The 26,145-nt window shown below is 42.4% G+C and overlaps 1 protein-coding gene across 1 annotated transcript in view; it reads right to left on the bottom strand.

The window, feature by feature from the left end:
* Window positions 1–2,292: 2,292 nt before the first annotated feature.
* LOC126252822 (cuticle protein 18.7-like) overlaps window positions 2,293–26,145 on the bottom strand; it is a 175,529-nt gene continuing 151,676 nt past the window's right edge. Inside the window, exon 3 of the mRNA XM_049953764.1 lies at window positions 2,293–2,650. Coding sequence (XP_049809721.1) covers window positions 2,444–2,650 — 207 coding nt within the window. The 3' untranslated portion in view covers window positions 2,293–2,443. The remainder of the gene's footprint in view (window positions 2,651–26,145) is intronic.

The raw sequence follows: 26,145 nt of genomic DNA, 5'->3' as shown, positions 1-26,145 counted from the left end.
GGACCAGTTGTAGTCAGTTTTTAGCAGTATATTTTTATCTTTTGCGGAGAATTTCTGTGTTACTGTTTCTGCCAGTACTTCATTTTGCAGGTGAATTCATAACACGTAATTTTCTTTATCTTTTCCTTTGCGCAATGTAAGTTGTGCCAGTTTATTTATTTTACCAGGGCCATATGTCAGTGCAGAAATTTTCGTGTGTTTCAGGTTATATTCTTACACAGGTCGAAATTACGCTTTATTTTCTTTTATACAGTTAAGATTTTTTAAAACAGTTAGCACTGACCGAATCTGCTGAATGTGTAATTATTGGTTTGCTTATTTACTTGTTTATCAATGATATCGGTTTTCACACACGCGGGATTCATTTTAGTTTCATGTAAATGACGTAGCTTTGAGCTCAGTAGCGTATTTAGGTTGTCAGTTCACGTTCCTAGGTTTGTATTTACGATCACACACATAAAAGCAAAAGCTATTCTCTTATAAAGCTACCAAATGTTCTCCGTGATTCCAAAATTCGCTTTCTGCCACGAAATTGATGTAGCAAAACTCACTTTTTGCAAGTAATTTGTGTAGGGTGAATAGTATTTTGGTTTTAATAATGTCACTCGTAACGTTCGTCTTCGACACATTTGCGGAAGTAAAAATACGGGCCCGTGTCATTTGACTTGAATACTGAAGCATGGAACGGGAGAAAGAATGGGATTGATAGTGGTATATGTATGACGCTGTGTGTTACACGTTGATATCCATAACACCGCGAAAAAGTGCCGTGCATTCTGTTACTCTGTATAAGTGCTGCAGTAATGTAATCTACATTTCACGTCTTTTTGTTTTTGTGTTATTGATCTGACGTATGATGGAATGGAAATTATGGTTGTATTCCTACACAAGTACAGAGACTTGTCGTGGCCATAAAATTGATATTATATATTTTATTTATTTATTAACAATTTTTATTAGCCGTAAAATTCTGTTGGGTCTATATGACGCAAAACCAATTTTCTTTCCGTATTTAGTTTCATATTAACAAATGAATTGTTTAGCTTTATTGCTGACATATCGTAACAGTAGTAACTGTTCATCAATGGTCACATTTATTGCCGGATTGTCTTTGTAACTACCTTCTTCCCGTTCTTCACTAATATTGTAGAGATATTGTCTGATTGTCTTTAAGTTATTTTACCTCTCCGGTTGATTAGCTCTCAGATCGTACCACAAGATATTTTATTAAACGTTTCGATTAGACTTGTTGCTCGATATGCAAAAATGGCTCTGAGCACTATGCGACTTAACTTCTGAGGTCATCAGTCGCCTAGAACTTAGATCTAATTAATCCTAACTAACCTAAAGACATCACACGCATCAATGCCCGAGGCAGGATTCGAACCTGCGACCGTAGCGGTCGCTCGGCTCCAGACTGTAGCGCCTAGAACCGCACGGCCACTCCGGCCGGCGCTCGATATGCATTCTGGCCTCTTTTCTTACACACAAGCTTTTTGTTGAATTACTATACGCCCTATACACACAGCAAGAAACAAGAACTTGAGATGTATTTGAAGCAATATTTTGTCAGTATTTAGGTACTGTTAGCCAAACTCTCACTCACCTTCTGTGTTCATCATAATTTCATTTTAAATTGTTGTGTAAGAGGTCGCTTCAGAAGAACATTTATTACGTGTTCCTGACTAACTTTTCCTATAGTAAGACGACTGTCTTGCAGAAACGGACGTAGCTGCAATTATATAGCATGAATTCTCGAGAGATCTATGTTCCTTGTGACTGTGTATTCCAACTACACCAGCAAAGCAGGCCAGAACTTCCGCAGCAAATAAGCAACAGAGAAATTGTAATTGTACTTCACAAAAGATGCTGTTGTGGTCAGTTATATCCCTACTCCCAAAAAGGAAAAAAAAAACCACAGCAGTATCAGATTTGTGAATATGATGAATCACGAGAGTAATAGTGACGACAAAGAAATCATTCTGCAGTATAATAGAATTAAATGAGCTACTGACATACTGGACCAGCTAATAAATACCTATACCTGAACACAAAAGGAAAATCAATGGCCAATGAATGTTTTTCACAGGGTTTTAGACATTTATACCTATGAGACGTACGCTTTTTTCGATTTCGTTAGGTTCCAGCGCTTTTGAATAAGTTTCAAAAAACACTGTGGTGCAACAAAGTACAAAACATGTGAGAATCTATAATATCCTTAGGAATGCAAATTGGGTTTTGAGGATATCGAGGGTGAGGTTCGTTAGATCTTGCTAGAAAAATAACACAGTGTTACTTGTAAAAAAATAATTTACTAGTTTTAATTTATTATGTACAGAAACCAGTATATATTAGCCTCTTGTCTGTGCTGTGGAATCTCGGATGCCAATATAAATCTGTTCCAGTGTCATATAAAACGGAATGGTTGTCCAGCGGAGTCAGGTTAACCATGGTAAGCTGCCTTGGCAGCCAGGAAGGCAGCTCCAGGTCCACCATAGACAGCAGGGGCGACGGCAGCAACAGCGGGAGCAGCGACCACAGCGGGGGCGGCGTAGGCGCCGTAGGCGCCGTAGGCGGCGGCGGAGGCGGCGGCGAGGGCGGCGCCGTTGATGGCGGCGTCACGGGCCCTCGTCTGGGCGACGGCGGCCAGGTGGGCGCCCCTGGCGGCGGCCACGTCAGGGGTGTCCAAGTTGTAGCCGCCAGGTCCGACGACGATGTTGGCCGGGCCGTAGGCAGCGAGACCGGGGTGGATGCCGCCCACATAGACAGGAGCGGGCTGGACGGCGGCAGCGAGGCCTGCGGCGTAGGCGGGGGCGGCGACGCCCGCCCCCAGGAAGCCGGGCTTGGCCAGGGCCACAGCCACGAGAGCACTCAGGACGATCTACAAACACATCAACAAAACATGCGTCAGCAGGCTTACTAAGTCGTTGTCATTGATGGTAAAGTAATAGTTGCTAGGTCAAATCATATTCTTCAAACTCCTGCAATACTTGTCAGTTTTAGAGCCACCTGGACATATTACAAGACTCCCGGAAATGATCTCAGACGGCGGGTCGAAACGTTGAGTTTGACTAGGAATCTGGCGCAGCCTAATACCACACGATATATTACCAACAAGAAAGAATCACTGTTAATTATGTGCATACGAGGATATTTTCAAGACTTGATTTGTATCTGAAATCATCAGAAAGTTTTTTTACGGATATGTTGCGAATAAATGTACCGTTAACTTGTTCTGTCAAGAAACTGCAGTAGTCAGGAAACTAGGAGCTGCTGTTGATTTTAAAATAGTCCACGAACTATCTGGGTTTTGTAACAAATGAGATCTATTATCTGCAAACTTTTTTTTTTTTTTTCAAAGTGACAACTAAGTCTTCTAAACTGTGCAATTTATCAAATATACAGTAGGAAATGACTGCATAGAAAGGGGCAGAGAATGAAGAGAGAACTCAATGAACCAATATGATTCTCGCTTACTAAAAACGATGAATACCTTCACTGCACTACATAATATAACTGATGTTCATGCAAGAGGGTCAGTAGAACAACAGATAGAATGTAGGACACTTTTTTGGACATTCACGAACGTTCATATCGTCAGTGGATAGACCAGTAGATCTAAATATTGCAGGGAGGGGCTAGAATAACTAAAACTGTTTATCAGTCTAAGGACATCGAACTGGAACTCATACTGATGGTGCAAGGTAGACATTATTGTCGATGTAGAAATCAGCCAATGTTGCGAAACTCTGTTCTTTTTATTTAACTGATGACCGGTTTCAGGTATCAAATCGACCGAAACAAGCCATCAGTTAAATAAAAACCACTGAATTTCACAACTTGGGCTGTTTCCTACATCAAACTGATCAAGACTTGTCCTGCTATAAACTGATTTTGCTGGAAATCCATTATCTTCTTGTCTAACAAATTACTGTGAAAATCTACGTGAGTCAGTTTCATTCAAAATAAATCTTAGCGTTATAGGTGAACTGACTGAAGTGTCTGGATTGTAAGTTGGAAACAGTTTTATGGACTTTTGACTACAACCTCGTAGTTTTCAGTTTTTGTAATAGTCATGTGAAGAACATTGAAGTTGCGGTGCTCTTTCGACATGAAGTAAAGTTCTATAGACTGCTATCACTGAACTCTTACGTTAAATCATTTAATCAGTAAGCGCTGGCATTGTGATAGCAGTGGTGAGCGTCCTTCATTAATTCTTAGAAATATATCAATAATTCTACTGCCGAAGAATATTTGTCAAAACTCAGTGAAGAGTTCACAGTGACCGAATGTTTGCTGTGTAAATTGCAGCATACCTTGGGTCTGATATTCATATGCACGGTGAACTACTGCTGTGTGACTCAGATGAGTGGTTTTCTTTCAATCGAGGAACACAGCAATAGCAGCGCCCACTTTCAACCCCTTGTACCCGACAGAAAACAAATCTTGTTCCTAGACACTCAGTGAAACGTTCGTATATTGGTTCAGTTCAATCCGAGCATTATTGCATGCCTATGTAATGCCCCCTTCTTTGAGTATGGTTCCTATGACAACCTTTAGTTTTTCGATTGGGCAGTATTCATTATCCGAAGAATTGTTGTTAATGGGAAGCCAAAGATAACCTTGGAGAAAGCTGTACAAGTGATCTGTGAAGTGAGGTAAAGGTAGGTGGAAGGCCGAAAAACAAAAGCTCTTTAGAAACAAAACTGAAGCATCGGGTTTTAGCGTATAGCCTGTTACTCAACTTGTATGTCGGAGAACAAATGATGGACGCATTAAAATTTAAAAGGTGGATAAAGAATCAGGAGTAGCCAATCAAATAGTATCGTTTGTACGCGATATAGTCAGTCTTGCTGCAAATGATGGTGGCTTGGATGACCTGTGTAATGGGACGGATAGAGTACTTAGCACATTATAGGAATTCTAGTGGAAAGCCTAACGTTCATGTTCATGACTGTCCGTCCCTCTATCACACTCACCAGGCACTTCATGGTGGTGTCGGTGGTGGATGTCCGCTGCTGCTGCTTCTGCTGCTGGACTGTGCCGCCCGATCACTGATGTTCAGTTTATATAGACGGGCGGCATGGCGGTGAAAGTGGTGTGGCTGTCCTTCTGCCGCGTCCCCGATGGGCGTGGACTTGGACACGCCAGTTGCTAGAGCAGCGCATTTCCGTTACTTCGCAGCACAGTAGTCTACGGAGCCTAGCTACGAGGGATTTCGCAATATTCTCCTACAATTTGTGGTGACCTTTGCATTTTCTAACTGACCGCAAGACGGACGCTACGCCTACGCAACAGAACTGGGTGCCTGACATCGTGAACTGCTCCGGACTCTTTGATTCGCTCACGCATTAAAACGGAGTGTCCGTGCGCTACTGATATACTTTGCACATTGTTCCTAGGACGCCTTTCCTAGTCAGTTGACTATCACTCTTGTTCAATATCACGCATTTCTCTGTCACTACCGACTTACACGTGAAGGTATGAAACATTTGCCCTTAAACAACTGTACTCAGCTTGCTAGAGAGATCCTATCTACATCTACGTGATTACTCTGCTATTCACAAGAAAGTACCTGACAGAAGGTTCAATGAACCACCTTCAAGCTAGAATGAAATTTTCACTCTACAGCGGAATGTGCGCTGATATGAAACTTCCTGACAGATTAAAACTGTTTGCCGGACCGAGACTCCAACTCGGGACCTTTGCCTTCACGGGCAAGTGCTCTACCGACTGAGGTCCCGAGTTCGAGTCTCGGTCCGGCACACAGTTTTAATCTGCCAGCAAGTTTCACCTTCAAGCTGTCTCGCTACAGCTCAGCTCTCTAACGGACCGCGGGAAAAACGAGCACTTAAATTTTTCTGTGCGAGCCCTCATTTCTCTTATTTTATCGTAATGATCATTTCTCCTTACGTAGATGGGTGCCAACAGAATGTTTTCGCAATCGGAAGAGAAAACTGGTGACAGAAATTTCTTGAGAAGATCCCGTCGCAACGAAATGCGCCTTTATTTTAATGATTGCCACTCCAATTCACGTATCATGTCGGGTGGCACTATCTCCCCTGTTTCACGATAATACAAAACGGCCTGCCCTCCTTTGAAATTTTTCGATGTCATCCGTCAGTCACATCTGATGCGGATCCCACACCACATAGCAATATTCCTTATCAGGATGGACAAGCGTCGTGTAAGCAGTCTCATTAGCAGACATGTTGCACCTTTTAACTGTTCTGCCAATGAATCACATTCTTTGGTTTGCTGTACCCACAACATTATCTATATGATAATTCCAATTTAGGGTATTTGTAACTGTAATTCCTAAGTATTTAGTTGAATTTACAGCCTTCAGGTTAGTGTGACGTATCCTGTAATCGAAATTTAGTTGACTTCTTTTAGTACTCATGTGAATAACTTCACACTTTTCCTTATTCAGGGTAATTTGCCACTTTTCGCTCCATACCGATACTTTATCAAAATAATTTTGCAATTCGTTTTGGTCATCCGATGTCTTTACAAGACGGTAAATGACAGCAACATCTGCAAACAATCTAAGAGGGCTACTCAGATTGTCTCTTATCTCGTTAGTATAGATCAGGAACAATAGAGGGCCTTTCTTGGGGGACGCCGGATATTACTTTTGTTTTACTCGATGACTTGAAATGTGACCCTTCTGACAGGAAATCACGACCCCAGACGCACAACTGAGGCGATATTCCAAAGGCACACAGTTTAGTTAGAAGACGCTTGTTAGGAACGGTCTCGAAATCTTTCTGGAAATCTAAAAATATCACTGAATTATAAGGATTCACGCATTCTGTTTACTACCTGTGGCGATCATAAAGTCTGGTACGATAATTGTCTGATTTTGTTGTTTGGCATCATTAGCAGCAATAATATCCGAAGAATACTGACACAAACTCTAGGAAATAAGGGATGTTATTTGGAACCAGTGACGTAGGATATCCTCCCCATGAACCATGGACCTTGCTGTTGGTGGGGAGGCTTGCGTGCCTCAGCGATACAGATAGCCGTACCGTAGGTGCAACCACAACGGAGGGGTATCTGTTGAGAGGCCAGACAAACGTGTGGTTCCTGAAGAGGCGCAGCAGCCTTTTCAGTAGTTGCAAGGGCAACAGTCTGGATGATTGACTGATCTGGCCTTGTAACAATAACCTAAACGGGCTTGCTGTGCTGGTACTGCGAACGGCTGAAAGCAAGGGGAAACTACAGCCGTAATTTTTCCCGAGGGCATGCAGCTTTACTGTATGATTAAATGATGATGGCGTCCTCTTGGGTAAAATATTCCGGAGGTAAAATAGTCCCCCATTCGGATCTCCGGGCGGGGACTACTCAAGAGGATGTCGTTATCAGGAGAAAGAAAACTGGCGTTCTACGGATCGGAGCGTGGAATGTCAGATCCCTTAATCGGGCAGGTAGGTTAGAAAATTTAAAAAGGGAAATGGATAGGTTAAAGTTAGATATAGTGGGAATTAGTGAAGTTCGGTGGCAGGAGGAACAAGACTTCTGGTCACGTGACTACAGGGTTATAAATACAAAATCAAATAGGGGTAATGCAGGAGTAGCTTTAATAATGAATAGGAAAATAGGAATGCGGGTAAGCTACTACAAACAGCATAGTGAACGCATTATTGTGGCCAAGATAGATACGAAGCCCACACCCACTACAGTAGTACAAGTTTATATGCCAACTAGCTCTGCAGATGATGAAGAAATTGAAGAAATGTATGATGAAATAAAAGAAATTATTCAGATAGTGAAGGGAGACGAAAATTTAATAGTCATGGGTGACTGGAATTCGAGTGTAGGAAAAGGGAGAGAAGGAAACGTAGTAGGTGAATATGGATTGGGGCTAAGAAATTAAAGAGGAAGCCGCCTTGTAGAATTTTGCACAGAGCATAACTTAATCATAGCTAACACTTGGTTTAAGAGTCATGAAAGAAGGTTGTATACATGGAAGAACCCTGGAGATACTAAAAGGTATCAGATTGATTATATAATGGTAAGACAGAGATTTAGGAACCAGGTTTTAAATTGTAAGACATTTCCAGGGGCAGATGTGGACTCTGACCACAATCTATTGGTTATGACCTGTAGATTAAAACTGAAGAAACTGCAAAAAGGTGGGAATTTAAGGGGATGGGACCTGGATAAACTGAAAGAACCAAAGGTTGTACAGAGTTTCAGGGAGAGCATAAGGGAACAATTGACAGGAATGGGGGAAAGAAATACAGTAGAAGAAGAATGGGTAGCTTTGAGGGATGAAGTAGTGAAGGCAGCAGAGGATCAAGTAGGTAAAAAGACGAGGGCTAGTAGAAATCCTTGGGTAACAGAAGAAATATTGAATTTAATTGATGAAAGGAGAACATATAACAATGCAATAAATGAAGCAGGCAAAAAGGAATACAAACGTCTCAAAAATGAGATCGACAGGAAGTGCAAAATGGCTAAGCAGGGATGGCTAGAGGACAAATCTAAGGATGTAGAGGATTATCTCACTAGGGGTAAGATACATACTGCCTACAGGAAAATTAAAGAGACCTTTGGAGATAAGAAAACGACTTGTATGAATATCAAGAGCTCAGATGGAAACCCAGTTCTAAGCAAAGAAGGGAAAGCAGAAAGGTGGAAGGAGTATATAGAGGGTCTATACAAGGGCGATGTACTTGAGGACAATGTTATGGAAATGGAAGAGTATGTAGATGAAGATGAAATGGGAGATAAGATACTGCGTGAAAAGTTTGACAGAGCACTGAAAGACCTGAGTCGAAACAAGGCCCCCGGAGTAGACAACATTCCATTGGAACTACTGACGGCCTTGGGAGAGCCAGTCCTGACAAAACTCTACCATCTGGTGAGCAAGATGTATGAAACAGGCGAAATACCCTCAGACTTCAAGAAGAATATAATAATTCCAATCCCAAAGAAAGCAGGTGTTGACAGATGTGAAAATTACCGAACTATCAGTTTAATAAGTCACAGCTGCAAAATACTAACACGAATTCTTTACAGACGAATGGAAAAACTAATAGAAGCCAACCTCGGGGAAGATCAGTTTGGATTCCGTAGAAACACTGGAACACGTGAGGCAATACTGACCTTACGACTTATCTTAGAAGAAAGATTAAGGAAAGGCAAACCTACGTTTCTAGCATTTGTAGACTTAGAGAAAGCTTTTGACAATGTTGACTGGAATACTCTCTTTCAAATTCTAAAGGTGGCAGGGGTAAAATACAGGGAGCGACAGGCTATTAACAATTTGTACAGAAACCAGATGGCAGTTATAAGAGTCGAGGGACATGAAAGGGAAGCAGTGGTTGGGAACGGAGTAAGACAGGGTTGTAGCCTCTCCCCGATGTTATTCAATCTGTATATTGAGCAATCAATAAAGGAAACAAAAGAAAAATTCGGAGTCGGTATTAAAATTCATGGAGAAGAAATAAAAACTTTGAGGTCCGCCGATGACATTGTAATTCTGTCAGAGACAGCAAAGGACTTGGAAGAGCAGTTGAACGGAATGTATGGTGTCTTGAAGGGAGGATATAAGATGAACATCAACAAAATCAAAACGAGGATAATGGAATGTAGTCGAATTAAGTCGGGTGATGCTGATGGAATTAGATTAGGTTATGAGCCACTTAAAGTAGTAAAGGAGTTTTGCTATTTGGGGAGCAAAATAACCGATGATGGTCGAAGTAGAGAGGATATAAAATGTAGACTGGCAATGGCAAGGAAAGCGTTTCTGAAGAAGAGAAATTTGTTAACATCGAGTATAGATTTAAGTGTCAGGAAGTCATTTCTGAAAGTATTTGTATGGAGTGTAGCCATGTATGGAAGTGAAACATGGACGATAAATAGTTTTGACAAGAAGAGAATAGAAGCTTTTGAAATGTGGTGCTACAGAAGAATGCTGAAGATTAGATGGGTAGATCACATAACTAATGAGGAAGTACTGAATAGGATTGGGGAGAAGAGAAGTTTGTGGCACAACTTGACCAGAAGACGGGACCGGTTGGTAGGACATGTTCTGAGGCATCAGGGGATCACCAATTTAGTATTGGATGGCAGCGTGGAGGGTAAAAATCGTAGAGGGAGACCAAGAGATGAATACACTAAGCAGATTCAGAAGGATGTAGGTTGCAGTAGGTACTGGGAGATGAAGAAGCTTGCACAGGATAGAGTAGCATGAAGAGCTGCATCAAACCAGTCTCAGGACTGAAGACCACAACAACAACAACACGTAGGATATGGAGATATGGAACAATCGTGAGCCGTTACCTAACACTCTTACATGATAGATTTGGAGCGATGCCGCGGAAACATATCGAAGTCACCTCTCGTTATCCCTACCAAAGTAGCACTGATCACAACCCACTGATTAAAGTCTCCACCACACTTCAACAGACTTCAGAAAATCATTACACCTCAAACGAAGACTGTTTTTTTAACACTTTCTATTCCATCACAGCTTTGTTAACCGTCTCGGCTGTGGCCAAATCCGGCATCTGGATCTACATACATGTACATGAAAAGCCTTACCTTCAGATCTAAATAGAAATAATGTATCTTGAAACTTCCTCGTAGTGATCATTACGTAATTCGATTCGCGTGAACTTAGCTTTATAACTGAGAAATTTTACGGAGATATGTGTTTGTATTTCTGTGTGAATTAGGATCTGGGATGGGTGTGTATTTAAATTTATTTTCTAATTTCTCAGGTTTTCTCGGCATGATTGATTAATAGTGTACTTTCGGATACTTTGGTTAAACCGGCAATACAAACTCTGGTGATTAGCCGTAAAGTCCGCATCTCGTGGTCGTGCGGTAGCGTTCTCGCTTCCCGCGCCCGGGTTCCCGGGTTCGATTCTCGGCGGGGTCAGGGTTTTTCTCTGCCTCGTGATGACTGGGTGTTGTGTGCTGTCCTTAGGTTAGTTAGGTTTAAGTAGTTCTAAGTTCTAGGGGACTGATGACCATAGATGTTAAGTCCCATAGTGCTCAGAGCCATTAGCCGTAAATACACTGTTAACGTATTCTCTAGTATTCATTCCTCAGAACTGTCTCAAAGTCTAATAAAAACAGTTTTTTTATAAACTTAGCAGCATGAATAGTTAATGTATTGGTCTAATAGTTCCCCATAATTACTGGCTTTCGCAGTCGGTAACCGTGACCAGACTGATGTTGTGCGTGAACGAAATTTGTTTGTGGTTTACTGGTTGGATTCATACACAACCTGCCCGGGTAGCCATGCTGTCTGAGGTGCCTTGTTACGGTTCGTACGGCAGCTCCCCCCTCCCCCCTCCCACCCCTCCACACCACAACCCCCCGTCGGAGGTTCGAGTCCTCCCTCGGGCATAGGTGTGTGGGTTATCTTCAGTGTAAGTTAGTTTAAGTTAGATTAAGTAGTGCGTAAGCCTAGGGACCGATGACCTCAGCAGTTTGGTCCCATAGTTCTTAGGCCTACCACAAATATCCGAATTTCATACAGAACATACTTTTCCTAGCCCATTTGCACACAAAAGCGTCATACCACGACATGTAGTTCTTATATACGGATCAGTCACTGGGCATTGCCGAAGTAAAAACGGATTGTGTTAAATTAATATTATACAAATATCCTCCTGTGTTGTGTCATTAGGTGATAGCTGGTAAGCAGAACGTGAGTTTATGCCTATGGTGTGCTGACGTTTCTGATCACGAAAACTCTATTATCTTTGCTGAATTTTTACGGTCAATATTTTGTCAGTTCCCTGTAAACACATCCGACATTTCAATGTACGGTAACTTCCTACAGATACACTATAAGATCAAAAGTTCTGAAAAACTCTAAGTATTGCGGAATTATACACAAGATGTCACCAGATGTAGACCCGACAGCACAAAAGGAGGCATGTTTCTATAACGTCAGTACAAACGCAGTAACACCAGAATTAGTCGCTCAGGAGAAAGCAGTGACTTCGAAGGTGGACTACGCTGTGGACGTCACCAGAGTAACATAGCCGTCAGAGACACTTCAAGCCTTATAAAGCTGCACAAGTCGACTGATGGTGATGTGACTGTGAAGTGTAAACGCGAAGAAACAACCACAGAGAATTAAGACCAGGCGGACCTCATGCATTGACGAACGGGACAGCTGAATGTAGCGGAGGGTGGGTGTAAAGAGTTGCATGAAATCAGCAGTAAACGTCACTCGTGAATTCCAAACTATTACCCGAGATCCAACTAGAACAATGACTCTGCGTAGGGAGTTAAAATAAAAATGTCTATAATGGTTGCGCAGGTCTTCACAAGCCACATATTTCTGTGTTCATTGTTAAGCGACGCTAGAGGTGGTGCAAAGAGCGACGCCATTGGACACTGGATGACTGGAAACTAGTTATTTGGAGTGATGAATCAAGCTGCACCCTGTGGTAATCCTATCGAAGGGACTGGGTTTTACAAATTCCTGGAGAGCGTTACCTGCCATCACGTCTAGCACCATCTCAACATACAACCTTGAGCAATTGGTTAGAAAACCAACTGGAGATGGAAACATATTAGATATATTGCCGACAAACAGACCTGATATTTTTAAGGAAGTTAATTTAGAAGAAGGTATTAGCGACCATAATGTCGTTGTGGCTTCTATGTCAGTGGAAGTTGCAAAAATCCAAAGAAACAGCGTAGAGTTTTCTTGTTTGCGAAAGGAAATAGAAGTGTCATTAACGAATACCTCGATAGCCAGCTCCAAGCGTTCACCGCGGGACACAAAGGTATTGAGCATCTTTGGTTGGAATTTAAAGGTATTGTCACCCATGTGCTAAAGAAGTATGTGCCTAGCAAAAGTATAGGGGAGGGAAAGGATCCACCTTGGTACAACTAACATATTAGGAAGTTGCTAAGAAAGCAGAGAATTTTGCACAGTCGTTTTAAACGTAGTCACTGCCCAGTTGACAAACCGAAATTATGGGAAATGAAAGCAGCTGTCAGGAGGACAATGAGAGATCCTTTTATCGAATTTGAAAGCAATATTTTATCTGCAGATTCTAAAAATAACCCAAAAAAATTTTGGTCGCACGCAAAATCTATGAACGCTACAAATAATTCAGTACCTTCTCTTGCTGACACTACGTATAATGTAACGGATAATAATAAACAGAAGGCCGAAATTCTAAACCTACGTTTCAAAAACTCGTTTGCTGTGGAGGACTGCGGCACCATTCCCCCCTTTAATTATCGAACAAACGAAAGGATGGCTGACATAGTGTTTAGTGTATCTGGGATTGTAAAACAGGTGAGATCCTTAGACGCCAGGAAGGCATCTGGCCCAGACGGTATCCCCGTAAGATACAATGTTGACTATGCTACAAATATAGCACCATTGTTATCCATCATCTATCAGAGATCATTGGAACAGTGGAAAGTTCCGGGATTGGAAGAAGGCCCAGGTAACAGCAATCTATTAAAAAGGGTAGAAAATCGAATGCGCATAATTACCGGCCAATTTCACTGACATCGATTTGTTGTAGAATCATGGAACATATTTTGTGTTCAGACACAATGACCTTTCTAGACTCTGAGAAGCTCATCTGCAGAAACCAGCAAGGTTTTAGTAAACAGCGGTCATGCGACACACAGCTGGCCCTCTTTGGCCATGATATACAACAGGCTCTTGATACCGGCTCCCAGGTTGATGCCATAATTCTCGACTTTCGAAAGGCGTTCAACTCAGTTCCGCACTGTCGCTTACTACAAAAAGTGCGCGCTTAAGTTCTGTCCGATGACATACGCAGTTGGATAGAAAGTTTTGTAACAGATAGGGAGCAGTATGTCGTCCTGAACGGGGTGATTTCAACAGAAACAAGCGTAAATTCAGGTGTGCCGCAGGGCAACGTAATAGGTCCTCTGCTTTTTACGATTTACATAAACGATCTGGTTGATGGTATTGACAGCGGCCTTAGACTGTTTGCCGATGATGGAACAAATCAATGAGGATTTGCAGAAAATAAATGCATAAATGCGTGGTGTAATGACTGGCAGTTGTCTCTCAATATAAGTAAGTGTAACCTACTGCGTATAACAAGGCGAAAATCTCCACTAATGTACGAGTACCAAATAAATGCCCAGTCCTTAGAAGCGGTAACGTCCGTCAAGTATCTGGGTGTGACTGTTCGAAATGATCACAAATGGAATGATCAGATTACACAAGTAACGGGTAAGGGAAACTCTAGATTGCGGTTTATTCGTAGAATCCTGAAGCGATCAATCCTTCAACAAAGGAAATAGCTTGCAATACGTTAGTTCGTCCAATCTTGGAGTATTCTTCGTCTGTATCGGACCCTTACCAGTTGGGTGTGATTCAAGAGATTGAGAAGATCCAAAGAAGAGCAGCAAGATTCATGAGTGGTAGATTTAGCCATCGCGTGAGCGTTACAAATGTCTAGAAAGTTTGAAGTGGGACACACTTGCAGATAGACTGTGCGCTAGACAGAAGGGGCTGCTCACTAAATTCCGAAATCCGATCGTCGCCGAGGATGTAGAGCATATATTATTACCACCAACTTTCAAATCGCCCAATGATCACCATTCAATGATACGGAGAATAAGAGCTCGTATTGAGTCGTTCAGACAGTCGTTTTTCCCTCGCGTAATCCGCGAATGGAACGGAGGGAAGGGGGGGGGGGATATGATTTTGGCATGAATTGTGCCCTCCGCCACACACCGCTTGGTGGCTAGCGGAGTATATATGTAGATGTAGATTAATGATGTACGGAGGAGTTTGTGTTAGGATATGGTGATAATTTTCGTGGTTATAATGTGGTCCCTTCACTGTGGTTAAGAAAACGCTAAACAAGGAGGTATATGAACATACTTTACAATGTGGTTTAGTGCGTAAAGTAGAGGAACATTTCGGAGATAAGAACTGTATCAAAAATACAATGCATCCAGCCATAAAGCACCAAGTGTGAGGCTGTGGATTGTGGACAATAACATTCATCAAGAGGACTGGCCTTCTCAGTGTCCGTACCTGAAGGCAATGAAACACCTTGGTGATGAGTTAGAACTTTGACTTCGCTCCAGAATCCAGCATCCAGCATCAGAACCTTTTCTGAATTCGGCTGTTAAGGAATAACGGACTGTCATTACTCCACTAACATTCAGACATCTCATTAGAAGTGTGCCCAATAGAGTTCGAGTCGTTATAAAGACGAGGATGGGACACTAGGTCACAACGAGGTGTCCGGTTACTTTTGATCACTGTAGATTAATTCCACGTAGTATCGGCGCGCATATTCAAACTCTTGAGTTATCTAGGCTACCTAGATTAGCGGAAAGACCAGTTTTTGATGTACCTTCTTAAATAGAGACTTAGATTCAGCTAATTAGAGCAGGAAGGGAAGTCTTTCTAATGAACATGGCGTTACACTGAGCTATGCGACTTTTGAAACATAAGCTCATGAAATTTGGTTTCCGCTTTTGCCGAATGTTGTCTCAGTTCCTTAACCATTACACCGTCTACATCTATCGCTCTTGAACTTTTGTGGTTGAAATACCACGTGACGCAATTTCACGAAGAGCGTTTCAGAAGAATGATTCCTCGTTACTCAAAAGCTTAGAAAATGAAACTGAGCTTATAAAGATAAGAAGAATACCATCTGTATTTCGCCTGTTCTGTTTTAGCTATAACCCATTACTCGCTTAAAATGTTTCCTCATTTTTGGTAAATATGCTAAGTAGTTATATTAACTCTCATTTCATGTTATAGTTTCTGAAAGAGCTGTCTTCTGTCTTGTATATTCGTATCTGGTTTGACAGGGAGATATCATGTGTTTGACATTTAAATGACAGTGAACAAATCAATAGAAGTGTGTTTCAAATTGTTAGTTGTTGGAATGGCTGTTTATTACAACATAAGCCCGAACACAAGGAATATTTTATAAATATAGCATTTCACACTGATGCATTAAGTGCCTTTCTAATGGATGGCTGTATCGTTTTTGTGTGTACGAGAAAGGTATAATTTTATTGCTTAAGCACAATATAAGATAGGAATTCTTCACTTCTATATGTTGTTTTCCATATTGTCTCTTGTCCTTTCTAAAGACGAAGTACATGAGGTAATAATTAATTCCTTACGTATGGCATATCCCATTCACTCTTCTGAAAAGGACAGTCGGTATGAACGTAAGTATCTCCACGAATATTTTAACCTGAACATGACTGTTAGTGCCAGGAAACGTTTAGCTTCTCAGTATTTTAGTCATCATTAAAAACTAGTATGCATTTCTTTGGACTTTTTATTATAGTACTTTAGAAGTTTATAAAAAATTGTTACGAATAATTCTAAAACATCTTGCCTTGTTACTGGTTTCGTTACGTCTTTTCATGAGCAGCGGCTAGTATAAGCTGTATGAACAGTGAGACTACAGAATTAGGTAACGTTTTCTTTTGCACCTAAAATCTCTAATGCCTCTCTCATCTGAGTATCGATGTTCAAGCTAGGCCTGCTAACCTTTCTTCAGTGTGTACCTGATAACAGACTGCTAGGGAAGGAGCAAGTAATGTTCTTATTATATTGTCACTACTAAGTTTTAAGGCCTTCGTATAATCTAATACATTGGCCTGAAAGATAGAGCGGAATCGATGTTTGATTTGTTAGTGCTCAAAAACTTTCAGCAAATCTTAGAAATATATTTAGTTTGTATAAGTACTCCAAGAAACTGAAGTAATAGTGTAAATCACCGAAAGACATTTTGCTTCAATCGCTAATACTCCTCACCGTATAGTACGTCAGGAGGCTTAACCAGCTGAAACTTTTATTTGTGTGAACGTAACACGCCTTTTCTCCGAGGTACATCGTATGATCCTAACACATGGGATTGTTATCGATCTCATGGTGTCACTATGGTTTCCATGTTCACCTCGTCACGGGGTAAACGGAAAATCTCTTTTCGTGGGATACCGTGTGCGAAAAGGCGTATACGTCAGGGGGTTAGCCGTCCAATATCACGGATTACACATAAGGAAAAGCATTATACCGCTACATGACACCAGATTCAGTGCCGCCAGGTAGCCTTTGGGGCACATGTGGCAATAACGAACGTTTATAAGCAGAGCAGACAATATAGTGCCGCAAACAAGAAAATCCACTGACACAAATGACTTTGACAAGTCGCAGGTTGTTATTGCCCGGTCACTGTGAATTTAATTTGCATCAGGCTAGTGGCGAAGCCGGACGTCTATTCACCTGCTGTTTTCTTTATCGCCTACGGACGCTGAACCATGAGTAGGGGATAATGTAGACATTCGCACCTGATCGCAGAATGTGGAGGACAGAGGCTTACCCGCTCTATAAAGCAGCATCAGACGCCGTCTGTGGCAGGTCTGACGTCAGATGCAGCACAAGTGTTTAGGAACACACCGTTCTGCGGACACCAAAGAAGACATACTCTACATGTTCCCGAATTGACAGTAGAACATTGTCAAATAAGGTTGCTCTAGGTACGGAGTCAACGAGGATCAAAGGAAACGGTCCAGATTCAGTAGTCACATCAACAATAAATGAATGTATAAAGTGCAAAAGGTAATTAGGCACTGTTCAGAATCTTAGCTAGCACTGAACAAAATGATCGCAAATAGCAAGAACTGAATGAAAATACTAATCACGAAACTGAGGAAACGTTCTCGAAAACTCAGAATTAATTATGAGTTGCAGGAGTGATGACTGGGTGTTTTGTGATGTCCTTAGGTTAGTTAGGTTTAAGTAGTTCTAAGTTCTAGGGGACTGATGACCATAGATGTTAAGTCCCATAGTGCTCAGAGCCATTTTTTATGAGTTGCAGGAAGCGTGTGAAACAGTAACCAAATTCAGGACCGAATTAACTGATGCGATTAAGAAAATAACTCGGGATGTGCGAATGGAATTTTACAAAGAACATCAGGCGGAACTATGTGCTACTACCAGCAATAGTTATTTCATTGACGTTATACGGCATATGCGGACTATATTATCTGTGTGCTCTTTGCAGAGCATACTTCGTGAGTAAACACTAGATGTTATTTTATGTCTGGGCTTAGTAACGTGGAACACGCCTGGAATACCATCGTTATGGTTGTGAGAGACTAGCCGTGCGAGAGGCAGTTGAGTGATCATAACACAATACGTTGTAGCGTCCATCATCATCATTATTACGAGAACGTAATGCAAAGTGATATTATTTAGGGATGTTTAATTCCACTGCCCATTAGTCATTATTGCCATCACCTTCATAATAATCACCAGCCTTAATTCATCGCTCCTGATACATAATTCTTCCTGAATTCTCTACGCAAGATGGTTTTCAGTGAGCCATATCCATCATGTTATTGGATATTTCCTTGTGTTCATCATTTAGGTCCACTTCCATTCCATTGTAACTGAAAAGAAATTACGTCTTCTGTACGACTCAACCAAAGTTCCTTTTACTGTCCCTCTACAGTTACAGTAATTCATTTACTTGCTGATCACTGAGTAGCTTTCTGTTTTCTGTACTGAAAATCTCTCTGCTGCAGATCGGAACTGGTAATACACACCCATTGCAAAGTTTCCGTTTCAGACTCTTGGCTAGCTTGTTATGAACACTATACAGACGCATAAGACCATTCTGAGAATTCAGTTTGTCTACGCTACTTTCCACGCGACTGCTGGCAACAACTCTCCTAAACACAAAACCTTATCAAGCAGTCCCGTGATCTCATAGTTAATGTATACAATACTTATACTAGTCTTTATATTAGTCTTACAGATGCACTAAAGTAGTTTCTCAGTTCTTCGTTTCTCATGGCCTCCTAGTACACATTTAGTTAAAATTAAATCAAACACTTCCTGTCCAATGTAGAAATTTGTAGTAACAGTACATTCAAAAACATCGTTTACTTCTACTTTGCACCACATTTATCTCCAAAACCTACATGATAATTTGATTCATTAACATCAAAAGAGTCTACGAGGCTGGTGAAAATTTTAGTGAATATGTTACGCTTTTGTGGCAATTTGGTCTAGTATACCTCTTTTTCTCTGATATTTAACAATTGGACATTGTGATTAGGTGACCTATCTGGTCAAGATCAGGTTGGTCAAGAATAAAGGCAAGCAATAGAAACTCTTGCAGTGTGCAGTTGGACTGTGTAAACAATTTTGCAACAAAATGTGTATTACTTTGCTTTCATCTATAACTATCATCCCCAAGCACCTTACTTTCCATCTTACCTTTTATGGAATTATACAGGACACCTGACAATGCTTTTAAAATGCCACTATTTCATCATTAATTATTTGTGATTTCTAGTCATCTCATACAGTGATATAAAATATCGTCGAATTCTAGTACAATTTTTGTCTATTACACAACTAACACAAAAAAGGAAATGCTGCACTAAGAATGAATTATGCGAATGGGATGGAAGTCGGTATTTGTGATGCACATGTACAGATGAACAAACGATTACCATTTCAGAAAAACAGTATGGTTTTATTCAGGATAAACAGCTTCACAAATTAAGCAATTCAACTGTTCCACGTCGGTCCCTTATGCAAGCAGTTATTCGGCTTGGCATTGATTGACAGAGTTAGTGGATGTCCTGCTCTGGGATATCATGCAGTATTCTGCCAAATGTGCGCGTTAGATCGTCAAAATCCCGATCTGGTCCGAGAACTCCGCCCAAAATTCTCCTAACGTTCTCAATTGGGGAGTGATTCGGTGACCTATCTGGTCAAGGTTATGTTGGGCAAGAATGAAGACAAGCTGTAAAAATTCTTCCGATGTGCAGGTGGACATTATCTTGCTGAAATGTAAGCCGTGGATTGCTTGCATGAAAAGGCAACAAAACGAAGAGTATAGTCGACGTACCACAGGGCTGTAAGTGTGCCGTAAATGACAGCTGAAGGCGTCCTGCTGTGAGAAGGAATGGCATCCGAGATCATTACTCCAAGTTGTAGAGCAATAAGGTCAGTCACATTCACGTTGGTACCTCCAGACGCCTCTCCTCTGGTCATCGAGTCCTACTTAGAAGCTGGACTCATCACTGAAGACACTGATTCGCCAGTCAACGAGATTCCAGGCCAAAGAAGCTCTTCCACACTCCCATCAAAATTACAGTCATTTTGATGCACAACTTATTTCATGAATTGTTTTATTATATTTTCACTGTGAATATTCCTTATGTCTGTGATTCCTTTGGAATATGTATCATTGTTTCTAATTTCATGGTTAATGGGGCAAACACCACAGTTTGATACCAAATCTGTTGCTGTGCAATATAAAAGTTATTGTACCGTCCATTCTTTTCGGATACAGTTTTTTATGCACTTCTGGAAGCCCTACTCTGTTTCATTTGATTTTGTTTAACTGCTCTAAAAGCTGCATGATCTATCTTTGTGTTTCAGAGTACGCCAATTAAAGAATTTTTGAATAAAAATTTACAGAAGGAAGTGGGTTTTGTAGGTCTACGATATTGTTCATGACTACGAAATCCATATTATGTGGTTTAGTTACAGAAAGAGATAAATGTGCCCCATTGCCTCAGGTCATCATTTGGGTTTCTACAATCGAGATCTATCGATAATCTATCACCAAGGTTGGAACAGAGGCACTACATGCACCCACATATGGCGGCAGTGACTCCAGCAACCTTACATGTAGATACAGTTTTACTGAATATTATTTGATTTCACAATTCTATATCTGCCATTGCCTTTCTTTAAGTTTCTGTGTTGATTACTAGATTGAATAGTATTAAAGGGTTAATAAGTGACGCTGACATATTTTGCAACAAGAAATAATTTATTTACATAATATATAATATGGATAAATATAAGTTCATATTATATTCTGGCATGTGCTTTTGGGGCTGAGGTATGATAGTGAGGTTAGCTGTCTCAACGGTCTGAACCTTCACTTAGTGCAGTCACATCAACCGTGATAGGCAGCCTTGGCAGCCAACAAGGCAGCCGAAGGGGCAGCGTAGGCAGCCGGCGCCACAGCAGCCACTGCGGGAGCGGCGACCACTGCGGGGACGGCGTAGGCGCCGTAGGCGGCGGCAGAGGCGGCGGCGAGGGCGGCGCCGTTGATGGCGGCGTCGCGGGCCCTCGTCTGGGCGACGGCGGCCAGGTGGGCGCCCCTTGCGGCTGCCACGTCAGGGGTGTCCAGGTTGTAGCCGCCAGGCCCGACGACGATGTTGGCTGGACCGTAGGCTGCTAGGCCTGGGTGGATACCACCCACAAGTACTGGTGCGGGCTGGACAGCAGCAGCAATGCCAGGGGCGGCAGCGACGGCGGGGGCGACGACGCTGGCTCCCAGGTAGCCGGGCTTGGCCAGGGCCACGGCGAGCACAGCACTCAGGACAATCTAGAAATACGCTTCGTTGTAGTTGGATGTGATTGCACTGAGACTTTTCTCTAGGCATATTCCATCATAGCTGTAAGTATATTATATACATATTATACAATTGGAAACTGTGGATTTAAATAAATGTATGTTCCATGTAGTCTCCTTAATAAGAGAAATTATTTAAAAACATCACTTGTGAATATTCCAGAGCGGCTTGCAACACTCTTAATATTGAGATTGTATATGACTTAAGCTTCAAGAGTAACAGATGCGCTACGCAGAACGTATTCTCACTTTAAAAACTCAATATTACTATGTCATTTCGATGTTGACTATCAAATAATATTAAAATTTTTGTGAGAGAGAGGCGGATAAGTTACTTTCTACTGAAAGCAAAATACTACAGATCCAGTTTCGTTGCCTCTTCACACTATTAGCTGCAGCTATTGTTCAGCTCTCTCAGAGGCCAAATATCCAGTTGTTTAAGTGTTCTTTGCCTCCTCTTGTATGAAACCTGAGACTGCTTCTTTGTGAAGTACAATAAATCTGGGCAGTTTCCATTTACGTACAAGTGATATAAACTTACAAATTTTCTTAAGGTGAACATACTGATTCACAAACGTTCCCTAAACCGTTTCGCGAATTTGCACAAAGTTATCCTGATTATAATCCGAGGCTGTATACAATTAAAACTTCCAGAATGTTTGTTTATAACTGAGCACTCAGGCAAGTATGGATGTGAGACAAGTGTCATTTGCAACTGCAAGTAGCAGTCACTAAGTCTCCATACCACAGCTGATACTAAAGGTACTTAATAAGGGATGTACATAATATGTGTCAACAGTGTTTCCATTTCAGGCTGCCACAAAATCAGTTTCCTAAACGTGCAACTATGAATCTCTCTCTTTCTGCATTTACAACCTAGCATTTAATTTTATACTTAAAAATCTGGTACATCTGTCGTTAATTAAGGAGAGTTGCTAGATGTTATAGCTAAATGTTCCAGTAACTGATACGTAATGGCATGTTAGGTAGCGTCTTATGAAATCATTATTACGAATAATAGTAAAGATTCAATGTGGAGTTTATATGTGCCCTTGGAGCACAAATATGATATTTCAGAATATAGAGGACCAGTGTCATTGATATTGTTAATTAAGTCAACTTCTTCGTTAACAGAGTCGACCTGGACTCCGGTCGTAGTGGTAAAATGGTGAAAAGACAGTACTTTGCCGCGGGGTACTCACCAAGCACTTCATGGTGTAAGTGGTAGATGTCTGCTGCTGTGGGCACTGCTGCAGTGTATCGCAGTAGCGTAGAAGACCAGCTTATATACTGGTCGGCTGCAGTGCGTCGGCCTCTGGCGCGAGAAAGTGCTGCAGTCGTCCTTCCGCTGCGTCGCCAATGGGCGTGGACGTCCAGTGTTAACATCAGGGTCAGCTGATATCCGTTTCATCACTGACACTCTTTCTTGAAGAAGAGAATCACCACATCAATCAAGAACTGACAGGCATAGTTCACATAAGCACTTGAAAATCCGTCTAGTTCGCAGTAGTAATTTGATTTCATTCTGTAGAGAGAACCAACGCAATCTCTACAAGGTCTGACCTACAATGACGTGCCACAACATTATGATAGCCTGGTTAATAGCTTGTTGGTCGACTTCTGGAACACAATACTGCAAATATCTTAGGTGAAGGGGTTCCAGAAGTCCTTGGTCTGTTTCCGGAGGTATAACAACATTTGTCTATATAAATGTCACACAATAGTTTGTGGAGACGTATCAGGCGTCCGATAGCGATCCAGATGTGTCCCGTACGGTTTAGAAAGGCCCAATTTTGTGAACCTATGTTCAGTACCATATTCCTCGAACCACAGAGCACGCTACCAAGAATATGTATACTGCTGGAATGCTACCTCCACTGCGGAAGGTACCGAACATAAAAGTACGCTGGCGGTCCACAGTATTGTTCTCATAGTCTACAGCTGTCATTGTGCGCTTCATTATTGCCACAGATCGCGGGGAAACCCTTCTGAATGTCTCTGCTTTCACCGACCTGCGTTCGTGGCGCAGTGTTGCTTCGAGCAACCGTTCGCCTTGGTAATGATGTATCTGAGTGACAAGAAACGCAATTCACCCAACTAGGCGAGACATTTTCACGGATTCACAGCATAATCTCGATTATACTGTGCCCAATAGAATAGTAACTGACGATGTCGTAGGGTCAACATGGAACACTTAGGGGTCGTGTGTTGCGGAAACCAATATCAGAACTGTACGCTCAACGGTGTGCTCCGAAACAGTTGTCCATGTATCGACATTGTACTCTTTCGTCAGATCTGTCACAGGTCGCTTCCTGCCCTGCGTTAGCGTGTGTGAAATCTTATGGGACTTAACTGCTAAGGTCAGCAGTCCCTAAGCTTACACACAACTTAATCTAAATTATCCTAGGGACAAACACACACACCCATACCCCAGGGAGGACTCGAACCTGCTTTACGGTGCGGTCAATCCCTTCGATTTCCACGTTCCGTGATGAGGCGTGGAAGTCCAACGGTTGACGCCTACTCGAGGTTTCTTCTTAGATCAACCACGTTCCATAGATGCTCACGACAATATCACCTCAATAGCTAATCAAGTTGGTCGTATCCAAGATGTTCGTTGTGTATGGCCATAATAACCAGGCCTTTGCCAAAATCGCTTATGTCAGTTGATGTATCCATCTGCAAGATGCACAGTAGGTAGAATAGTTACTGAATTATTTCCGCTTATATACTTTCCTTATAATGTTACATGCTGGCAACCACCACGAGGTTGCTATTTTCATCTTACAGTGTGCAATGGTCATAATGTTTTAGTTCATCAATACATAAACTTACATTCTGTATGGTATTTGTCTCTTACTGCGACAGTGTGAATAAATATTTCACAGAGGACTATCAAACGAAAGAGATTCAGTAACTGAAATAGAGCGAGAAAGTTTGGTCACGCTGTCAGGAGGCATTTCGCCGTCAATAAATGAAATTATATGACTAGTGTAAGGGTATTGACTGAATCAAAATACACTCCTGGAAATTGAAATAAGAACACCGAGAATTCATTGTCCCAGAAGGGGAAACTTTATTGACACATTCCTGGGGTCAGATACATCACATGATCACACTGACAGAACCACAGGCACATAGACACAGGCAACAGAGCATGCACAATGTCTGCACTAGTACAGTGTATATCCACCTTTCGCAGCAATGCAGGCTGCTATTCTCCCATGGAGACGATCGTAGAGATGCTGGATGTAGTCCTGTGGAACGGCTTGCCATGCCATTTCCACCTGGCGCCTCAGTTGGACCAGCGTTCGTGCTGGACGTGCAGACCGCGTGAGACGACGCTTCATCCAGTCCCAAACATGCTCAATGGGGGACAGATCCGGAGATCTTGCTGGCCAGGGTAGTTGACTTACACCTTCTAGAGCACGTTGGGTGGCACGGGATACATGCGGACGTGCATTGTCCTGTTGGAACAGCAAGTTCCCTTGCCGGTCTAGGAATGGTAGAACGATGGGTTCGATGACGGTTTGGATGTACCGTGCACTATTCAGTGTCCCCTCGACGATCACCAGTGGTGTACGGCCAGTGTAGGAGATCGCTCCCCACACCATGATGCCGGGTGTTGGCCCTGTGTGCCTCGGTCGTATGCAGTCCTGATTGTGGCGCTCACCTGCACGGCGCCAAACACGCATACGACCATCATTGGCACCAAGGCAGAAGCGACTCTCATCGCTGAAGACGACACGTCTCCATTCGTCCCTCCATTCACGCCTGTCGCGACACCACTGGAGGCGGGCTGCACGATGTTGGGGCGTGAGCGGAAGACGGCCTAACGGTGTGCGGGACCGTAGCCCAGCTTCATGGAGACGGTTGCGAATGGTCCTCGCCGATACCCCAGGAGCAACAGTGTCCCTAATTTGCTGGGAAGTGGCGGTGCGGTCCCCTACGGCACTGCGTAGGATCCTACGGTCTTGGCGTGCGTCCGTGCGTCGCTGCGGTCCGGTCCCAGGTCGACGGGCACGTGCACCTTCCGCCGACCACTGGCGACAACATCGATGTACTGTGGAGCGATTCGGCGGTACGTCCACCCGGCCTCCCGCATGCCCATTATACGCCCTCGCTCAAAGTGAACATACGGTTCACGTCCACGCTGTCGCGGCATGCTACCAGTGTTAAAGACTGCGATGGAGCTCCGTATGCCACGGCAAACTGGCTGACACTGACGGCGGCGGTGCACAAATGCTGCGCAGCTAGCGCCATTCGACGGCCAACACCGCGGTTCCTGGTGTGTCCGCTGTGCCGTGCGTGTGATCATTGCTTGTACAGCCCTCTCGCAGGGTCCGGAGCAAGTATGGTGGGTCTGACACACCGGTGTCAATGTGTTCTTTTTTCCATTTCCAGGAGTGTAGTTCTCAGTCGAACGTCGACATATTGGTCACAATATGATCTATTAGAATCTACAGAAAATTCTTATTGTCATAACATACGAAGATTTTGTTATATACTAACTCTTCAGTACTTAGTGGAGGTGCATTTGTACTCCATGTAAACCTCCAGCTAAACCCCTGAGTCATCTCACTATTATCGAATGCTGTCAGTGCGAATTTTCTTAAAGTACTAAACTAGCCTTCAACAGTGATCAACGTCATGGAAAATGCGTGCTGTATCTTGATTCTCAGTAGATGAGATTCATGTGCAAGAGTGGTACTTCTCAGACTTTCCCGACGGATCTGTT

Source organism: Schistocerca nitens, chromosome 4, assembly GCF_023898315.1.
Source record: "Schistocerca nitens isolate TAMUIC-IGC-003100 chromosome 4, iqSchNite1.1, whole genome shotgun sequence".
Lineage (NCBI taxonomy): Eukaryota > Metazoa > Arthropoda > Insecta > Orthoptera > Acrididae > Schistocerca > Schistocerca nitens.
Note: the sequence above shows the minus strand (reverse complement) of the source record. Positions and strands in the feature narration are given on the sequence as shown.